General features: G+C 33.9%; 1 protein-coding gene across 1 annotated transcript in view; it reads left to right on the top strand.

Moving 5' to 3' along the window:
- Window positions 1-22,638, top strand: part of CNOT2 (CCR4-NOT transcription complex subunit 2) — a 112,896-nt gene that overhangs the window by 70,035 nt on the left and 20,223 nt on the right. The window contains exons 4-6 of the mRNA XM_007463543.1: window positions 8,646-8,712; window positions 19,848-19,995; window positions 20,744-20,926. Of these exons, the coding sequence (XP_007463605.1) occupies window positions 8,646-8,712; window positions 19,848-19,995; window positions 20,744-20,926 (398 nt within the window). The remainder of the gene's footprint in view (window positions 1-8,645; window positions 8,713-19,847; window positions 19,996-20,743; window positions 20,927-22,638) is intronic.

Genomic DNA, 22,638 nt, shown 5'->3' with positions numbered 1-22,638 from the left:
TTTTTAACATCTTTATTGGAGTATAATTGCTTTACAATGGTGTGTTAGTTTCTGCTTTATAACAAAGTGAATCAGTTATACATATACATATGTTCCCATATCTCTTCCTTCTTGCATCTCCCTCCCTCCCACCCTCCCTATCCCACCCCTCTAGGTGGTCACAAAGCACAGAGCTGATCTCCCTGTGCTATGCAGCTGCTTCCTACTAGCTATCTATTTTACGTTTGGTAGTGTATATATGTCCATGCCACTCTCTCACTTTGTCACAGTTTACCCTTCCCCCTCCCCATATCCTCAAGTCCATTCTCTAGTAGGTCTGTGTCTTTATTCCTGTCTTACCCCTAGGTTCTTCATGGCGTTTCTTTTTCTTAAATTCCATATATATGTGTTAGCATACGGTATTTGTCTTTCTCTTTCTGACTTACTTCACTCCGTATGACAGACTCTAGGTCCATACACCTCATTACAAATAGCTCAATTTCATTTCTTTTTATGGCTGAGTAATATTCCATTGCATATATGCATTTTTATTTCTTCCTTTGTGGATTACTGTTTTTGTGCCATTTTCTATTTCTCTATTGAGCTGATGTCTTGTGTATTTGTCCGTGTTTTCCATATATTAAGGTTAATAACCTCTTGTCATAAATAGTTTTTCAGTTTTTTGCTTTTTTGGTTTTTTTAATATAAAATTATTTATCATTTTTATTGAATTTGACTCATCAGTTTTGTGTGGGTTTTTTGGTTTTAATGTTTTCAGTTTTTGAGATCATACCTAGGAAGACTTTCCCCACTTACTTTCTTCTAGCATTTTTGTGCTTAATTCTACACATATAACTTACATTCATTAGAAGTGTGTTTTGGATTAAGGTGTGAATTTTGTGGTGCCTCCCCCACCCACCCTCCCCCATAAGGTTATCTGGTATCCAGTTGTCCCAACAATTTTTTTTATAGTTTAGATCACAGGTTAGAAGACTTTTCCATAAAGAACCAGATAGTAAATATTTTAGACTTTGTGGGCCAAGGGGCTAAATAAAGGATAATATGTAGGTACTTATATAACCATTTAAAATGTGAAAAAACATTCTTAATTTATGCACCCTACAAATATAAGCAGTGTGTTGGATTTGGCCTGCATTCAGTAAATTGCCCGCCCCTGAGTTAGACCATTCATTTATGGCTAATTGGAATTCTCCCTTATATATACTAATGTCTGATTTTTTTGGCTTGTTTTTTAACTCTTGTTCTGTATATCATATTGATTCTTTGGAAGAACTACAACATAGTTGAACAGCTGTAGCTTTATAGGCAATTTTCACATCTTAGTCAGGTAAGGTCTTTCACATCCTTTACCAAAATGTTTTTGACTGTTGCACATTTATACTGATGTTTACCTTCTTTCAGAAGAGTATGTCTCTCTGCTATTTCTGTTCTTTATGCCGTTTAAGAAGTAGGGTTTTATGGTTGCCGTTTTCATTACATTTTTCTAATTGGTTTTTACTGATATATGAAATAGTTTGTATGTGTATATATTTATTTTATAACTAACCACCTTACAGAACTCTTTTTATTAGTTTTTGTTGATTGGGAGTATGGGCTCTGGACATTCTATTTTATGAGTTTATATCTCAGTCACATGGTTTACTAGCTGTGTCCTTGGGCAGGTTACTCAGTCTCTGTATGTCTCAGTTTTCTCATCTATAAAATAAGAAAAATAGTACATGTCTAATGGGTGGTGGTTTTAAGGACTGAATGATGACTGTATGCAAAACTTATAGAAGACCAATTAGTAAATATTAAATGTTGCTACTATAATGAATAATAATAACATTATGCCATGGATTCTTTTGGTTTTTTCAGTAGTTATGTATATCATCTGCAGATAATGATTATTTTGTGCTTTATAAGGCTTTTAAAGAGAAAAAATTTAAACATAATAAATAAATGACTGGGATAATTTTGTATTCTTTTCCTTCCTGGCAACAGTGAGAAAATTATTTTAGATTGTAATTTATGATAAAGGAAAACTGGCCAGTAGTTGAGTGAGTCTTTAAGCCAGCTATCAAAAAAAAACCCCAAAAGCAAAAAGACCCCCAAAACCTAATCAAATTCCTGATTTACCCTAACCATAGAGCATAAAATGTAATTGTTTCTTCATCATATGCATGGTTGTAGAAGTATTTGGTAAACTGTTCTTTATAAGATTGTGTGCATTAAATTGCTAAGTATTTCTTTAGGGCTACTTCATATTTTCCAAGGCCTTTTATTTCAAGAGATGCCTGTACATGTATGTGTCTTTCAAAAGAATGCTGAATTTGCTGTTTTTGAGGTATAAAAGTATATAAATATTACAGATATATTACTTAAATGTTTTCACAAGATTAAGTAAATCATAGGCAGATGTGGGCTTGATTTCTCCCTTTCCCTTTCCCTTTTTTGAATCTTAGCGCTGTCATTTATTAGCTCTGTGGCTTTGGGAAAGTTATATGACCTCTTCCGTGCCTTGGTTTCCTTATCTATATGTAAAGCTTGGATACTGATAGTTCCTGTATCATGTAATTGTGTGATTTTTAATTATTTGTTTTTAATTATATTTTTTTTTGGAGACTTATAGAAAATGAAAAACATTCATATAAGACACAATAGACAACTCTTTGGGAGCGGTATAATCTAAGCAATTTTAGGGTTTTCTTAAAAACTATATCTGTATCTTGATTGCTAACGTATTTTCTAGTCTTTTGAGTCTTTGTTGCACTCATTTGGTGAGCATACTCATGAGCATACTCATTTTAGACACACAAACTTGTGGGAACCTCTTTTCCCTTGTTTTAATATGTGCTGTAAAGACATGAAATGTAGCACCTATCCTTACTTTAAAAAAAAAACTCATGAAACTGATTAGAGTAGACTACTTCCTTGTTTTGACAAATGGCAACCATTTTCAACTCGTACCTAACTTTCTTACTTGTGTTAGCCTACAGCAATTATGGCAAGTAGGATTTCTCTCAGGCCAATTTATAATAAATATTTTGTTAAAATCTAGTATAAAATGAGGATACCTTCTATCACCATTATTGTTGTCATCCTCATGATTAGTGTTTAACTACATAGAGAGTCATCCTGGCTGACTCTCTAGCTCATTGAATTTGTTTCTGTCTCAGGACCTTGCGCTTAGTTTTTTCAGATCTTCACATGGTATTCTCTCTCACTACATCCACTTTCCCTAAGTAGCCTTGTATATACTATCAGTACTACTACTACTATATCCTAACTACTTTCTTGCATTTTAACAGTTACAGCAACTATCTCTTCCTGAAGTATGTATTTATTAATTATTTATTCTCCTGTATACTCCACTAGAATTTAAGTTTAACAAAGGCAAGGACCTTGCCTCTCTAGTTTACTGCTGTGTTCTTAGAACTTATTATAAGGTGTAGGAGATAGTGGACTCTTACTGAGTCTTTTTGTTAGAGAAAGGGAAGGAAATGAGTTGATGTTGAAAATAACAAAATTAATATTATTTGCAGATATGATTGTTTACCTAAAAAAACTCAAAATTAACCTTTAAAACTTTTAATTTGAATGTATATAAGTATGTCAAAATTTTATATGGCAACAATAACCTAATAGAGTTAAATGTAAATAAATCAGACTTTAAAGAATTTAGAATTAAATATCAAACGATTTGAAGGCAGTGTTCTAAAATCTCTTAAATTCATTGCCATTTAAATAATCTTCAAACTCTGTATTTTAAAGATAAAAGCCTATTTATAAAGGGAGTTAAAATGATATACTTAAAAGATATAACAAATTTTGATACATCTACAAAAATAATTAGAAAATTTTTCATCCAGTAATAACAATCATAAAAAATCATAGTCAGAAAATACCATTATATTCCTCTCATACTAGCAAAGAGAGTTTTTGTTGTTGTTGTTGTTGTTTGGTTTTTTGGTTTTTGTTTTTAAGTGGAAGAGTAGCCATTATCTGTGAGGGAACATTGAAGTAACTGCTGTGGGAGCATAATTAATACAAACTTTGTAGAAAACAGTTTAGCAATGCATATTAAGAGCCTTTAATATACCTTTAAATTTGTGCTTTGGCTCTAACCTAAGATTCAGACAATATAATATAGAGATCTTCGTTGCCATACTTTCTTTAGTATGTTCTGAATGTTAAATGTTCTATAGTAATTAATTACATTGACTATTTCACCATATATTACACTTCTGAAAATGTTATTTTTGAAAACTTAATGTTTTAATCAAAATTACTTGAAATATCTGGTAAACTCATAATTTGTTATTGATTTCTGATTCATAAGCTACCAGGTCCTGTGACTTACTGACTATTTTGTTTTTCTGCCTGCTTCCTCTCTTGTCCCTTTCTTCTTTTGGTCTTTTTAATGTATTATCTTCTAATAGTCTTTCTTTTTGTTTACTAGATTTCATTCTGACTTCAGTGGTTTCTTATTTTTTTAACCATACTATTTTTAGATGTTTTTCAGATTCTATCTAGATTTAAAACTTTCTTTCTTTGTTTTTTTTTTTTTCTGTTTGTAGATATGATATAGTCAAAATCATATATCTTTGTTGTTTTCATCCTGGAATAAATAACAGAATGCTAGGAATTATCACCATACCTTTAAGTATATTGTACAATGAATTTTTAAGGAAAACTTAAAAACTTATATATTTCATTTTTAAATTGCTTTTGTGGTTAGGGAATTTTTATTTAATAAAACTTTGTTGCATTTTGAAGTCATTTTTTATGTAGAAAATTATTTCTTGACCATACTGATTTTAATGTTTCTTGAAATAGGTTTTGTGATTGAAGGTACATTTTATTGGAGGGAATAATTGCAAGAGGTGATCACTATTGGGAACCATGAGGGGGATAGAATAATTAACACTTCTTTCCTGTTATGGATTGCTGGAAGGAGCCAGATTGGCCTATTATTAAGTTTTTCAAATATACATTTTGTAAAACAAAATAATTTTAGAGTTTTTTTGGTCATGGATTTCAGAATTATACCTAGTAACAGTGGAAATATTTTAGAAGTACAGTTTCTAACTTGTTGATTTCCTTGATATTCTGTATATTAAGCAAAAGGATAAAGGAGCTCTTTGTTGAGTCAGGAAAATAACTTGTATTACATTACTGTTTCTTCTAGTTGCTTTATTGTTGTTTGAATGAAGTGTTGTATTATAGACTGTTTGAGAAATGAGGAAGAATATAGTTATTATAACGGTTTTAGACTGGGAACACAGTAACCTGCTTTTTGGTTTCAGCATTCTACTGATTGTGTGACATTTAATCTTTTCCTACTATTTTCCCCCTCTAAGAACACAAGTTCTGCTCCTTATTTTATCTAGAATTCATTTGATAAACTTCTTTCTTTAGCTTCTTAAGCAAAAATGAATATAAAATTAGGGTACTATTCAATAAATTCCCCTAAGGCTGCCCCTCTGATTGCTATTAATGAGAGTCCTGCATTGGGAGGAAGATTAGATTACTAGCAGCAGCTGCTACCATTTATTGAACACTTAATATGTGTATATCTTATCTAATTTAATCTTCACTTCAACTCTATAAGGTAGGTAGTGTTATTTCCTTCTTACAGGAAGGAAACGGAGGCTCGGCTCTTCCATAGGTAAGAGGCAGAATCAGGATTCAAACCTAGATTTTTTTCTGACTCAAAGCCGGGCTCTTTCCACTTGCTTATATTCCCTACTCTAATATGTCTCTTGATCTAAAGTTCTATATTTTTCTAAGAAATTTACCTTTATACAATTAACTTTCAGCAGTTAAAAAATTGTATAAATTTTCTGTCGTCTGTTAATTGTAGTTATTTCTGTGCCAGAGTACATTTCTTATGTCATTTCTTTGCGCTTGTAAATAGCGTTTCTACCATAATCCTTCATTGTATGTTAAATCCATTTTAAAATCCATTTTTAGCACTGATACATTTCATGAAGCATGCTTTCAGAGTTTAAAAATACATACCGCTAGGATTGATTTTATAAGAAATTATATATTTGCATTTTTGACACATTTTGAAGCAGTCATTTTAACATTGGTTTGTATAGCTGATCAATGCTTATTTTACTTGGATGGTTTGAAGGTTATAAACCATTAAACAAACTGCTTTCATGTTTCTGTAAAGCATTGTTTACTAACCTTCATGTACTCACACATAGAGAAAATGATAGTATTTAATATGTCATACTGGTAAATGGGTCACCCTGCTGCTCTTCGACTCAAATATTTGGCCCAGGGAGCCATTCCCCCTTTACCTTCATGTTGTGTCGTCTTCTCTACTTTATCTCCCAGTGCTGAGAGGAGTGATATGTTGGCATACCTATAACTCACTTGTGGATGTATAACCTTTATGAGAAAGTAGACTATAAAATGTCTGTTCTTTGGAGTTATGTGCTCAATAAACATACACATTTCTGGGAAAAGTAAAATTTTTAGTGGTCCATTCTAGAATGTTCACATTATGGATCATTCTAAGTCATGGATTCATGCTGGCCAGCATCTTTTATGTGAAGCCTTTGGAAACTATACTCCTTTACTTTTGTTTATAGCTTATAATGATAACAGAAAATCATGATTGTTAAGGGATTTTATTATAAACATTTTACCTTCTGTCACCAACTAAAGCTTCATTGTATGTTACATATGTTCTTTGATCTTGTTCTTGGAATTTAGAAATGAACCTTTAATGTGCTTAAAATATTTGCGGTTATGTGGTAATAGTAACGATAATTGTACCTAACAAAATAACTTGGTCAGGCATAAAATGCGTATTCTTTCAGTTTAACTGTTTATATTGTATGCCCTCCAGATTTCAGAAGGAATATTTATAAGGTTTGATGCTTTTTTAGAAAATGTGTTACTATATTTAAATACTGCTGTGTTTAGAGTAGTAACTTAGCCCAACCCTCTCAGAAGAGTCTGGTGTTATGTCATTAGTTTAAAGCTACTGTTGCATAAAAACTTCTGTGAATTTCAGAATAATTAAAACAATTTAGAATTTTGACATGAAAATAGCATGAAATGTGTATTGTGTAAACCTCTACTGTTTAAATATTTTTCCCCCTGGCTTTCCTACTGCGGTCAATGTCAGCCCAGTTCTTCACTGGAAACCAGAGAGGCCTCTGATAGTTCCCTGTCTGGTGATTCTCCACCCCATCTCTTTTCCCCCTATATCTCAACCATTTCAATAGGACTCCTTCGTAGTCGCAGTTCTCCTGTTTTAGCTTAGTATCTTTCCATTTCCATCCAGTTTTGCTGTTGGAATTATCTTCCCAAACACAGTTTGATCATGTCACTTCCTGGCTTAAAATTATTTTTTCTTCTTATCGCCATAGTTAGAGCCGGCTTTGCATAACATTTAAGAAGACCTTTTGCATCTGGTCCCATCACTCTTTTATTTCCCATTCTTATATTCCCCAGTGTGCATAGGGTAGGCCTTATCTCCCTTCCCTAATTACCCTATTGTTCAGTCACTGACGTTTCTTATTTTGTTTGTATTCTAATCATGTCACTAACTTTTATCGCACTCACTGCATATTCTCACACTGGAAGACCCCTCATCTGTACCCACATCAGATGTTACCATTCTACAAAGTATTCCTGTTACCTCACCCTTTCTTAGAAATATCTTCCTCCAGTGATACTTTATACTTCCTTAAGAGCACTTACCACACTGTGCCTTGGAACATAATTAGTTGTGTAATTCATTCTGTCCTTCCACTAGATTATAACCCTTTTGATGACATACCTCATCTTATTTAATTACAGTGTTTTGATGGTTGCTTAGTATAAGACAGGGAATACACAGACATGCACTTACACGTACACATTTTCATTTACTCAGTTTAAGTATCTAGTTTTTTATAGCACTGCCACATGCAGTGCTAGTCTCTATGAAGAAGTAAAAAATTAATATAACATGCCTTCAAAGAATTTTTATTCTAGGATAAAAAGATGATGCAAAAAAGTGAAAGGCATTGTACACAAGTGCCATGAATGTACATGCAATGTACATTATATACCATGTCTATACATATTTGTAAGTATTTTGGGTTTGTCCTTTGGTATTGTATTACCTCTCCACGTACCTGGTTGTGTGTATGTTTGTTAGATTTTTCTACCCATTTGATACAATTTCTATATAAAAATCAGTAACTATTACAAAATACAAAACTTTTCTATTTAGGTAATTTTATTTTCAACTTTAATAAACTGAATTTAGAATTTAGCTTAATATATTATTTAAGAATCAAGTAATTTTACTTAAATTTAGACTTTTTGAAGTACTGTCTTCATGTATTTGTTAGCCTAGTTTGCTTTTTTTTTAAGTGAGGTAATGATGCTGTCATAGTTTCATTTAGAGTAACTGGGGAAAAAAAACTTTGTAGTGATCAAAAATTAATTTTATTTGCATAGTTTGATGTCATGCAATTGTGATACGCTCTTAAGTAACATGGAATTTATTATGCAATGTTTTTGTTTTTCTGAAGATTGGGAAATATGGATTTGATTCTCACATATTATGATATGTTTTACAGATTTGTAAAGTGTCAGTGCAATGTTCTGTGTACTTTCTTTATGCTCTAATATAATTAATTTGTTTCTAGATGCTGGCATCACCATCTACATCAGGTCAGCTGTCTCAGTTTGGGGCAAGTTTATACGGGCAACAAAGTAAGAATTTTGTATTTATTCTGGGATACTTTATTTAAATAAAAAAATAACTACCAAATAAAGAATAATGCTGCCCTTGTGGGTTTATTCTAGGGTTTAAAAGGAAAGATATTTAATTTTCAGTTTTTCTTATTTACTTAGCGAAAAACCTCATTATTTCAGACCTTTCTAATTCAAAATTATTTGGATACAGGGTAGATCAAAATTTATTTCTTCATCTTTTGTATGTGTATGTTCCTTTGCAGTATTTTTGAAGAAGATTTGCTAAACAAATTAAAAATAGACATTCTCTATGTTTTCAGTTGGAGGAAGTTAAAGGTTTTTTGACTGGTCAGTTAAGTAGGTTGTTTTGTTTGTGTTTTTTGGTCTTATTATTAATGTAAGCCCATTACCTAGCAGTTTGTGAAATGTTCTCTTTGTTTAGCAAATACTTCTTTTACTTTGGCTCAGTCTGGGTATACAATCTCTGTTTTTGACTAACAGTTCAAAGCTTTTTCCATATACAAGATTTTATTTCTTTTATGTGTTGTAATACTTTAATAGCTCTCAGCACAGTGCCTGGCGCATAGTAAGCGCTCAATAAATGTTAACTATTATTATGATATAATTTTTATAAAACTAAATTATAAAATTTTCCTTTTTTAAATTAATTTTCCAAACTTTTATATATTAATAAGATTTGTCATATATTTTAATGTCAGAGGCTGCTGATCTCTCATCTCTGTAGTGGGAGGAGAGTGTTAAAAGGGATGTAAATTCCCATCAAAGATTACAGAATAATAGGGTAACTGAAGCAGACAGTCTGATGACCAAATAATTTAACCACCTTCAAATAAAAATCAGTTATGTGATTTGGAACTCTTTCCCAGTATTATAAAAGACAAAGTTTTGATAGATATAAGAGTAGTTTGTCATACCACTTTACCCTTCAATTTTATTTTGAAATTTAGTAAGGGGAAAGAACTTATTTTGTTAGACAAATATAGTTTCCATCTATTTTTTTTTCTCTCTACCTCTTGTGGCATTCTTTTTGCTATGAAACACAATTTTGTTAGTACAGAATTAGTAAGGAAAATTATTAATTACAGATACTAGCTTTCCTCTAGTTAAGTAGAAAACATTTTTAAGCCTTTTATTACACAAAAAAGATGTTGCTTATTTATCAGCAAATGTTCATTCTAGTTATTGAGGGAATATTATTAGCTAGCAGTTTGTTTCGTTTGGACTGTGTTTGAAGCCTACTACTTTCACCTTTCTGGTAACCCTTAGTTCGAAATATCTAGTTAAATTTTAAAGCTACCCTTTATTTCTATAGAGAAACTGCAAAGAACTTACATTGCTTTCTTTTTAAAACCCACAATTTATCACAGCAGAAAGTAGATAATGGAATAGAGAAAAGTTATATTTGAGAAGCCAAGGTTATTTAATGAAGGAGAATGGCAATTATTTTACAATATAGTCAGCTATATGGACTTTGAAAATCTGATCTAATTTTTTTAACCTACAAATGTAAAGTTATAATTGGGCTAAGTTATAAAATGGATTAGGTTTGGAATATAGTTATTTCATTGGTAAGGTAGACATTTATTGACAATTTGTGTACATGATTGTGCTGATGGTTAAGGATATACAAAGATTAATAAATGAGCAAAGTTACTTTCATTAGGAAAAGTATTTTAAGGTACTTAGTAATTTAAAAAGAAGTTACATATGACAAATATTTCCTGTTGGAGTTTAGTATAATGAATGGCTTTATTATTGTAGCATTGATGAACCAGCATTTTCAATTCATGGCTCACTCTTTTAACTGACATTGTAGGTATTAACTTATTTTAATAAATGAACCTTAGATCAACTGAAATGGAAATGTCTCAAGTCAAGGTACAATTATTCCTTTCTAATGCACAGATCTAGAAGCTACAACTAGTAAAATAAAATAAAATAAAACAGAGCCTGAATTCCTAGTCACTGTCTGTTAGGATAGAACTGACAGGGCCAGATAAGTCTTTCAGCTGATAAGTAGTTTGAACACACCTCAGAGAGGAGAAAACCAGCTACCATGTAGGACTTGAGGGTCAGAGCTTCGGTAGTATAAGTAAGTCAGAAAGATAAAACTTGAGGGGCTGACCTTATTTAATAAAGGATGGGGAGATAGAATAAGTAGGTGGGAATAGATTCATGATGTTATTCTTATGGCAGCTAACTTTAATTGTGCATTAGGCTTGATATTACAAAGTTCTTTTGCCCCCCAAGTGTATTGAGTACCACCATTAACTCTGTATTCAGATTGGCAAAGTTCAGTAGGAATTTGAGCCATTAAAATGGAGGTTTACTATCTGTTTTGTGTTCTTGATGATTAGAGAGATCAGAGGTGGAGAAGGAACAGTGCCCTCTCCAAAACTGAGACTCACTGAGTTTAAAACAAGGGAAGGAATTCCTCTTGGAATGGATACAGAGCTGCTTAAAGCGACTTTTCCCCAGATTTGGGTGGAAGTGATTGTATAGTACACAAGGGTACCCAGAAAATGCTGGATTAGGAGCTTGTGTGATCATGGGTTCTAGTACAGTATAGTTGTATCCAAATATGTAACTTTTCATCCAAGGGTTTATGTGACTACTGTGCATCAAGTGGTAACTGTAGAAGCTGGTGAATGGAATCTTGTATTCAAGTTGCATGATGTTCTCTACTTGTTCTCTACTTTTGCATAAGATTTTAAGTACACTGTCTAGGTTTAAAGACCCCTGGGCTCCCTGAAGCTGTGTACTAGATGGGAATGAACAGGGAGGCAGGAATTAATTTCCCTGGATAGTCAATGCATTGAAATTAAGTGGTAGTATCGTTGGTGTGACTTTTTCTTTCTTACCAACAGGATTTAGGGCCTTGGAGGATTTGAGAAAAAGGAGTACTTCTTTTTTTTTTTTTTTAGCCTGCACATCCGGAGCCTGTGCTCCACAATGGGAGAGGCCACAACGTGAGAGGCCCGCGTACCGCAAACACCCAAACCAACAAAAAAAAAAAAAAAAAAAAAAAAAAAAAAAGCCTTAATATATTTGTTTTAATACAGTGTACTGTAGGCTAATAGAGATAAAGGTATACACACAAAAGGGCTAGGAGGGGGCACAGCACTGAGTAACTCATTTGCCTAGCGTGAAAGGCTAACATTTCTTGCAGGGTATCATTTGCCCCAGGAAGTACCACATTTCACCTTCCACATACTGTGCGCGGGCCTCTCACTGTTGTGGCCTCTCCTGCCGCGGAGCACAGGCCCCGGACGCACAGGCTCAGCGGCCATGGCCCACGGGCCCAGCCGCTCCGCGGCATGTGGGATCCTCCCAGACTCCCCTGCATCGGCAGGTGGACTCTCAACCACTGCGCCACCAGGGAAGCCCAAAGGAGTACTTTTATATGCCTATAATCTAGCCACATAGGTTAACTAGCTGTCTGAATGAATCCATTATATACATTTGTATCTGAATTCTCAGAGGACCCAGACCACTAGCTGGGAAAGGAAATAAACTTCCCTTTCTGGGATCCGGACTCCTGGCTTAAAAGCAGTGGCAGAGCCTTATGCTTTCAACAACATCCCTTTGGCCTCCTATTTTAAGAATACATATATGAAAGCTACTTGTTTTGTGGAGAACCAGAGCACAGGTGGAATGGTTCAGAAATAATGCTGTTGACAGTATAGTTAGGCATGTGGCACATTTTGGTAGCTTTTAGGAAATAGGATCATTTAACAGATACTTGAATTAATAATGAATGCCCTGGGAGTTCTTGCTCTCTAGAAGCATTTTATAGTTGGGGAGGTCAAGACATATTTATTTATATGCAGAGTGTTAAATACCATAGGTTAAAAGATACCATGTTGAATGATACGGACAGACTTGCAGATTGGAGAGAAAAGCACAGTAAGCTACAGTGGTACGGGAAAGGTTCAGAAAGGAGGTAGGAATTGAGTTTAACAGATATTTTTGAGTGCCTACCATATATATTGCATCATGCTAGAGACTGCAGATGTGTTGTAGAAGAGAGCATTCCCTTTTATGCCATCTCTGTACAGTGTATATATGCCTTCAGTGTTGCTGCGTTTATTTATTGCACGTCTACATTGCCTTTGTATCCTCAATACTGTGTACACGATAGGCACTCAGTAAATGTTTGTTGAATGCGTGATGAACAAGATATGGTCCTTATATATAATCTAGTAGGATAAATACACAAGTTATTTTTCCTACAAAATAGAGGAAGAAGTACAGAGTTTTCTGGATACTTGAAAGGTAGGAGTAATCACATACCTTACATGATCAGGACAGGATTTACAGATGAGGTCATGTTTAACATTGTCCTTGAAGAGACTGTGAGTAAGGTTGTTTTAGTAATGGGAAAAAAATCTACAGCATGGGATAAATTTTTCAGTGGTTTGCTTTATCAAGACAAGGGAAATCTATTAGGCTGTTACATTGGTTTCAGCCAAGAAGTACAAATCTTCACAATTTTATAGAATCTATCTCAAGATATTTGCTACTTTTCAAGTTCAAGAACACAGCTATAACATACTCTTTTCCCCCAGAAAACACCTATTTATAGATGAAAACCATTATTACTTCATTAGACTATCTCATTTTATCTTACCTTTAGGACCACCTGTTGATTTTCTTTCCATAGGCATGTTTCATCCCCCCACCCGACCCTCACTCCCCAAAAGCTAATAGTTATTCAGTATTTTCTATGTGTCAGGTGCTATGTTAAGTACTTGATATAAATATAAACCCATTTAATCTTCACAACAACCCGATTAAAGATTAAGGGACTTGCCTAGGGAGTAAGTAGTAGAGCCAGGATTGCCTTACTTTGTAAGTTTTACTATGTGAACATGAGTTGAGAACAGCAGTTTCTTTGAAACCTGGATGCTACATATTACTTACTGAATGTCATGACCCTCAAAAGCAATTTGCACACAGTAGAAACTGCATATGTTAAATCCACAGATTCCAAGAGTCTGCTGACTAAGGCATTATGATAGAATTTATTCATTTATTGTGTTATTTATCTAGTACCTACCATGAGTGAAGAATTATTCCAGGATTGAAGAGTATGGCAAATAACAAAGTTCCTGATTTCATGGAGCTTATATTTTAATGAAGGAAGACAGAGAATAAACATGCAAATAAATTTATTTACTCAGTAAATAAATAATATGATTCTGATAATAAGTACTATAAAAAAATTGTCAGGTTAGTGGATGAGTGGATGGGATCAGAAGTTTTCGAGCAGACAAAGAGGCTGTCTCTGAGGCAGTAGTATTTGAATGGAAACCAGTCTGCTGAGAAGTGGAAGCCCTTGGAAAGATCTGGGGAAGAGCTTTTCAGGTACAAACAACAGCAAATGCAAATGGTCTTACTCATGAGAATGTAAGAATGAACTTCATGTGTTAAAGGATAAATGAGAGGGCCAGTATAATGAACAAAGAAAGTGGAAGGTTAATGGATAGCAGGTGTCAGATCATGGAGTCTTGTAAAGATTTGGTAAAGCATTTGGATTTATTCGAAGTTTAATGGGACGGATTTTAAGATACAGTTTCATTTTTAAAAGATCACCTTGCTGTATAGAAAATGGACTGAGTGGGGGAGGGACAAGTGACAAGAAAAAGTTAGAAAGACAATTAGTGCAGTAGTCCAGGCAGGAAAGTAGGGTGGCTTTGGACTAGTGCTAGAGGTGTTGAGAAATGGTTAGATTTGGGATATTTTGGACATAGAGCTAATATAAGTTGGGGATGTGGGATATGAAAGAAAGGGATCAAGGATGATCTCTAAGGTTAGAGACCTGCATTACTTTGTGAAAGGGTGCTGCTAATGTATCATGCAAACTTAGGTTGAGGAGGAGGAGTGCAAAGTATATGTAGGAGATTCACACAGCTGTTCCACAGATGGAGTGCCACCTGCTGTAAAGATCCAGCCAGATGTTTGGGACTCCCGGCTGGTTCTAACACAGCAGCAACTTCTCATAGTTGAGGATTTTGAAGCCAGGTTAGCTCCATCCATGCTTGTCTCATACATCCTTACTACCCAGAAGGTAAGCCCACTCTTCCTCCAGGCCTATTACTTGTCCTCATTTTCATATATCTTGCAGTTTTCTCAGACCGAACTGGTGTGACATCTTTATTCCCCTGACTCCTCATCACCACCACCAAATGCCTGGCTAGGTCTCTTTCATTATTCAGTTCATGTACAGTATTGTCTAGGAAACATGTTCTGATCCCAAATTCATTCTGCTTTCATGTCTGAGTGTTGCCCCACGTATACACCAAGTACACTGTACATGTATTGCATGTAAACACCTTGATCATAGCAGTTTGTTTTTTGGGTTTTTTTGTTTGTTTGTTTTCTTTTTTAAATAGTCTTGTATATCTCTGTAGAACAAGAGGAGGGAAAGTATTCTAGGTGGGGAGAAGGATATGAGTAAAGATACCGGGGCATATTTTGGGGAGGGGACTAGGGAAATTACAAAGAAGATTTTAAGTCAAGTATGTGGTATCTAAAAAGAGTTTGTATCGGGGTGAGTAAAGTATTAAAATTGATTAGAAGAGTATTATGTCAGTTATATCTCAATAAAGCTGGGAAAAATAAAGATTAGAAGAATCTTTTGGGTCTTGACAGAGCATTTTAAAGACTACACTGTGATTGGATTTAACTTTAGAGCAGTGATTCTCAACCCTGACTGCCCTTCTAGAAACACCTAAAGAGTTTAAAAAAATCCCACTGCCCATGAATTTCCCAGACCCAGACTAAGTCACAGTTTCTGGGTGTGGGACCCAGATATTAAAGTTTCCCACATGATGTGAAGGTTAGCAACTACTTCAAGAAGCGGGAAGTGTGATTGGTTGAAAAAAGGTATTGAAATTAGAGTCAAGAAATTGGATCATGGTTTTTTTTGTTTGTTTGTTTTTGTGTGTATGTGGTTTTTTGCTTTGTATTTTTTGGTTTTTGGGGGGTTTTGCTGCATCAGCAGCATGCAGGATCTTAGTTCCCTGACCAGGGATCAATCCCATGCCCCCTGCAGTGGAAGCGCAGAGTCTTAACCACTGGACCACCAGGGAAGTCCCTGGATCATGGCTTTTATTCTTCATTTTTTGTGATCTTGGGCAAATCACTTAATGCCTGACGTTAGTTCATCTATAATTAAGTTGAAATGATCTTCATCTGTAACTTGGTTGGATACTCTCTGGAGACTTTTCTGTCTCTAAAATACTTTGATTTTAATGAAGGAAATTGTATAATGAAATAGTGTTACAGGGAAGATTAACCAGCTAGGTTCAGGACAAGTTGGAGGTAAGAAGATGGTTGCCCTTTATGTGTGGGCCAGATAGTGAGTTTAGGGAAGGTAGTTGCTTTGGGAATGGAATGGGGGATACTTTAAGCCTTCTTGCCTCAATTAAAAATTGTCTCCCTTCTCCTTAAAGAGTTCAGGAGACTTCATTTAAGTATGAGTATTCAAGGATTTGGTTGCTGGTATTTTTTTTCTTATAACTTGTATTATTATTAATATTGTTAATCTTTAGCAAAAGATTGAATAAAGCATGGCATATCATGCCATAACTATTTAAGGAATGTGCTGTTAATCAGTTTGTGCAATGGAGGTAATTCATGGAAACATTTCTTAGGTCATTCTTTTGGATTTCTGAAAAATGATCAATAAAGAATTCAATTCATTCTTTGATTAGCACCCTGCCAAATAGGAGATAGGAATCTACTTAGAATATGTTCATGTATTCCTTCTAATATGGTATTATCCTTTATTATCACTTTGTCAAATAGAAAGAAAACTTTGCTTCAAAACTGTAACCTTTTAAACTGCCTTATAACTGTTTTTTGGTCATTCTTTTATTCCTTGTCTATAAAAGGGGGATAAATACCTTCTCTATAATATTTCATAAGGAGATGAAGTAGCATAGTGCTTCACATATTTCTTAGGTGCTTGATAAAATTTAATTCTACTGCCCTTCCAGTGCACAAGCTCAGGCATACATATTTATGTTTTTTTACTTGTAGTTATTTCGTGTCAACTTTTTAAGCTAATTTTTTTATTCCCCCTCTTCCCCCTTTCAGCTTACATGTCTTCTTCTTGGTATAACATTTTAGATAATTTTCTATCATGTTTCTAATTATACTAGTAAAAGTAAAATTTTCCCTCCCTTGACCATACCCAGTTGTAATAGTTTGACTCAAGCAACTCAAATTTAATGACCATGTATTTTTGTTTCCTAGAAATAAATCTTTCTCTGTTCCTACTCAGTGGTATTAATTCTATATGTTTTAAAGGAATTCAGTTTTTAAATTAAATTTAAAATAACTCAATTATGAAGTATTCAAGGGTTGATGATCCAGTTTGAAATTGATGCATTCCTCTCTCCTCTTTTGGTTTTTTTTTCCCTACCCACCAGGTTCAATAAAATGCAACTCAGAGCTTTTGAATTTATTAGCTGTTTTTATGAAATCAAGTGTTTTTTAAAGGAAAAATAAAAGTAAATGCTAATCTTTGAGTTCTTTATTTCATATTGTCTTCCTCTACTCTCCTCACTATAAGTTAAGTGTGCCAATCCTTAATTGACTAAATATATTACCTTACACATTCTTGTTTCCTTCTCCAAAATTTTTTTTGCTAATGTTCAGATAATCTCCAGTCTCTCAAATATTTCTGAAGTTACGTATTTTCATAATACAGCATAGAATAATAAGTATATGAAGGGTTGAAGTAAACAAATCTCATGAGTCTTTAGAAGGGCTTATTGAAGAGCCAAAGGGTGCAATTTTTTGGAACATGTATGTTTATAATGTTGAAGGTGTAGAGAGTGAATGGGAAGGAAAAGTAAATGTGGAGAAAAAGAAAACTTGACAGGTATAGAGAAGAAGAGAAAGAAAATGGAGGGAAGAGATAAGAGATGTTGGTTTAGAAAAAGCTTGACGTAAACATATTCAGAAAAGCAAGAGAAAAAAAAAAGTAGGTAAAAGGTGTTACAAGTCAGTAGGTACTCACAAGGGTGCTCATTTAGTGTTTTATTGGGCTCCCATAGGGCTGCCATTAAGAACACTAGGAGTCTTGGTTCTTTGTGTCACCTTGGAGAAGTCAGTTAACTTATCTTAGGCTCAGGCACCTGTAAAATGTGAACATTGGATTAGGTTTCTTGGTTGTCAGTAACTGTGAGAAACACATTCCTGTGGGAAATTTGCAGCTATAGCTGACTTTAGAACAGCATATTTAGGGAAAAGGATGTAAGCTCCCTGAGGGTAGGAGCTTTTTCTATCTTATTCACTGTTGTATCCCCAGCAGCTAACACAGTGCTTGATGCATGGTAGGCACACAATAAATGTTTGTTGAGTAAGTGATGTGAAAAGTGTCATGTTGGTGGTTCATTACGGGAGCATCTAGAGGGCCTAGAGGAAAACTGGTGTGCTTGAGAAAAGGAAAAGACTGGTATCTTCTGAAGAAATCTTACATAGGCTGGTTTTTAATCTCTTGTTCTTCCTTATCTTGTCCCAAATTCAGAGAAGGTGGCTGTAGCTAGCGGTATACTCGTGGTCACAAAACTTGTAGTGACCAGACATACATATAATGACTAAACCAACATATGATCTAGATCAGTTCCCTTTGTGTGACTTAAAGAAATGCAGAACCAAGCTCAGGTCTTCATGGAATATGAGTACACATAGAATATAGCAGCTATATTGAGTTGGATTTATTGGCTTTGTTCAGTTGAGAAGCAGTTAGGCCGCAAGCTGAGTACTGAAGCTGGCAGATTCCAGTGAAATCTTTGTGATTCACTGGTATCCCTAGGTTACAAAGCGTTACTGTTACAAACAGGTTATTGTTATGCAAAAAGATAAATTTGCAGAGATATTTGAAGGAAAATATTCAGAACATAATATATATATCCCAATTCTTGGAAGTCATAGTTTCAGAATATTCAGGTCTTTGAAATTCTTGGACCCAGAACTAGACCAAAAAGTAGGGAGTCACTTTAAATCCCTATTGCTAAAAGTCCTCTACTTATTCACTAACTCTCATTCTATCTTACCACTTTTATTTAACCTCCAGTTCAGAATGTTTGGTTGACTGATGTGCCATTCCACAACAGACTAGTAACAGACGGCACCAAAATGTGTAAGGAAGATGGAGGCAAGGAGGCATATTGACATCCATAGGCAGGTGTGATGACAAAATAAGTGATAGCTGAACAGACTTGCTTTGAGGGATAAAAAGGGGGAAAAAACATCCAGAACATTAAATATCCACAGTAATTTTCTGAATCATTAACAAAATAATAATTTATATTTCATATTAACACAAGGCAGGAAACAATAAGTTTATCCCAGATGGTTAATTTTTCTTTTTAATGTTTTGTTTCTGAATGGTAAACTCCTCAGTAGGTTTTGAAAAATACACATATTGGAACACATCCATTCCCACATCTGGCCCCAGAAATACTAGACAAATAAAGGTCATTGTACTTTGAAATCTTTTAAAATGTTATATATTCTTGTCTCCTATAGCTATATCAGGTTGAGTTTTTAACAGTTGCTGACATTTTATGTTGGGTTTGTAAAAAATTGTAATGTTGAGAAGTATGTATGTGTAAATAGTAATAAAGAGACTTTCTTAAATGCATTTGAAAAGCATCATATAAAAATTAAAGCTCCTTCAGCAAAGTGGGGATTAAATGTCTGCGTACCTCAGTTATGATTTAAAACATAAAAACACACAAGATTGCAAATTTCTTAAAGGCATATTTGTACAAAATGTTTTTATTTTGAAACATAAGTCATCTAATTTGTTACAGTCATTGGCAGTTTATTGTAAAATAGAAATATGCAAAGAAGATAGAAATATGAAAGCAAAGAAGAAATATGAAAGATAGAATAATGGAAGCAATATGAAAATTCATAATATTAAATTTCAGACATACATTTTTGTTAAAATCAGAGTCCATTTGGAGTGAAATGAATATTTCCATTTAAAATTTGCATATTATATTAACGTTAGGTCAGTTTTTAATGTTTTAAATTACCAACTCCAGAAGATGGATAACAATTTCATTCCTGATGGCAATGAATTTCCTTCTTCTGAATTTTTTTAATAGGTGCACTAGGCCTTCCAATGAGGGGGATGAGCAACAATACCCCTCAGTTAAATCGCAGCTTATCACAAGGCACTCAGTTACCGAGCCACGTCACGCCAACAACAGGGGTACCAACAATGTCACTTCACACGCCTCCATCTCCAAGCAGGTATTTATTGATGGACCAGAATTTTTCTCAAAATGTATCTTTGTAGATTAAGCAAGCTTTTTAGTTTTTTAATAAGGTAACTAATTATTTGATTTTCTGGTTCAGTGCCTTTCACTGAGGAAAAGAAAGTTGATACCCTGTGCTCATTTTATTTCATTGCAAATTGATAAGTATAGTGTAAGATGCTTTTATCTTGCAGCTAGAGTATTGGTTATTAGCTGGGGTGGGTATCAAGGATTAATCACCACCTGGGGGGCTTTTTTCAAAAGCAAGCTCTCCTCCTCAAAGGAGGACGTGCAATTTCAGATCACTCCTCAGATAATTCTGTTTATTGCTCCCTCACCACACATCCATTGCTCTAGTGAGAATAAAATAAAACAGATTTACAAAAATGGTGCATATTAGTTTGAAGAAGCTAGAATGACATACATTTGGAATGAAATTATTCTGAATATATATGTGAAATACATTTGTATTTTATGTCATTGTCACACCAATAGTTCTCTCATCTTCGATATCACCATATATTCTTCTGTGATTTGCCCTTTCTTGTTGGTTTGTTTACTTCGGCTTTTTAAAGAGCTTTTTTCTTTTCAAATGACCAGACAAAAGAGTTAAATGAATAAAAATTAGCAATGCAATTTGAAAGTATATTTGAGATTCTAGGATTAGGCCAATTGATTATTTACAGAGAATTTTAATGAGTGATTGTAGAGAGCTTATTTAGTATAATGGACTTCTTTTTCAGGGGTATTTTGCCTATGAATCCTAGGAATATGATGAACCACTCCCAGGTTGGTCAGGGCATTGGAATTCCTAGCAGGACAAATAGCATGAGCAGTTCAGGGTTAGGTAGCCCCAACAGAAGCTCGCCAAGCATAATATGTATGCCAAAGCAGCAGCCTTCTCGACAGCCTTTTACTGTGAACAGGTAAGATGTTTATTGATACTGTGTATAATTGTTCTTTCTGGGTATTTTCAAATTTGCCTTTTCATATTCAACATTCTGTTCTTGAGTCTTGGCTTCTGTTTCATAAGTGTGTTTCATCATATATTTTGACCAAAGCTTCTCTTTCTGTTACATATCACAACTTTAACCTCCCAAACTAAAGACATGTTCTTTTGAAAATCAGTTTGCTTTTTTGTTACTGTTAGAAAAGGATTGTTCTTAGGTTGCCAACCGGCAAATTTTTGTTGATATGTTCTTCCTCTATTAAATGAGGCTGGTCACCTGTGTGGTAAGAGCTTCATACCTATGAATAGGACTGGAGACGTGTTTGACTATTACTGCCTTGCTTCATTTATGCTTTGGTTAAGTTCCTTTTCATCTGAATTTCAGTTTTGTTCTTTGGAGACTTAATGACAAAGACTTTTTGAAGACTACATCTGTAGTATTTGAAAATAGTGTCATGTCCTGGGATTTAAAACAAAAAGTTGAATTTGTGCTTTTCACTCCTTTTTGCACTGGTCATTGCATATACTGCTATGCAAATAATAGTTAACAATATGAAAAACAGTTACCCATTTTGTTAGGATTTTAAAGCTATTCAGGTAATTTATATGAGAGTTATGTCTACAATAGGGCTTTTTTTACTGTAAAAAAAAAGCATTTTAGTTTGATTGTTCATTTTTTTAATGGGAAATATGGGGAGAAAGGATGTTGCTATCATCAAAGCCATTTAATTCACTTTCTTTTATCTAATACTTTTAAATTCTGAATTAAAATAGGTTATTAGCACATTTCCTTTTTAATCTTCATCCCATAACCTCCAATTCTTACTTTTATTTAGACTTATGAGTACTTCTTTTATAATTTGACTGCTCTTTTTAATTTTTACAGAAGTTATTTTTGTAAAGGGTTATCAGAATTCTCATCTCCTTGACGTTTCCTAATGATATAATACTTCTTGGGCTTTAACACATCTTTCTGCATTCTTGTAGTATCATTCATTGAATGTATGTTTAAATTTTTGCCTTTCCATATTTTTTCACATTCTAGTTTTTAAAAAATACTTTGCTTATAAATTGTCAATGAAGTATGGGTCTCTAAATCCCTGCTTATTATTATTGATAAGTTGTATGTATTATGGAATGTTTTCATCTCTTACTGCTTATTCAGTGTTTGAGGGTACCTATATCATCAGCAGTTCTAACATGCTATTAAACAGAACTTTCTATTGACTTTTCTACTCTTCTCTAGAGTGTTTCACCAGCTGCATTATTTTATGAAAATATTGTTTGGCCATAGTTAGTTTTATAAATCTAGGCAAAAAATTAAAAACCCAGTCATCTTCAAACAGTTTAACCTTACTCATAACAGTAATACACTGTCTTTTATCAGATTATTTGATGTGAAAGTTGCATACTTTCATTTTAGAATTTGCATTAATAATTCTTGTTGACATGCTTAATTACTCTGGCCTTGCTTTAAATTCAGCCTTATTTTTTGTTTGTTTTCCCATGTTTAGGCTTGTGCAAAAAAGGGAAGCTGTGGTAACTATTTACCAAGTACCTTACTTTAGAATTAAGAGCACTATGGAGAGATTTTTATTTTTAAGTAGCTAAAAGATAAACTAGATGATGTGTTTTACAACACTGAATTCAGTTAAAGAAAAGCACCATTTAATTCACGTCAGCTGAACA

Source organism: Lipotes vexillifer, unplaced genomic scaffold (genome assembly GCF_000442215.2).
Source record: "Lipotes vexillifer unplaced genomic scaffold, Lipotes_vexillifer_v1.1 scaffold602, whole genome shotgun sequence".
NCBI classification, from domain to species: Eukaryota; Metazoa; Chordata; class Mammalia; order Artiodactyla; family Lipotidae; genus Lipotes; species Lipotes vexillifer.
Note: the sequence above shows the minus strand (reverse complement) of the source record. Positions and strands in the feature narration are given on the sequence as shown.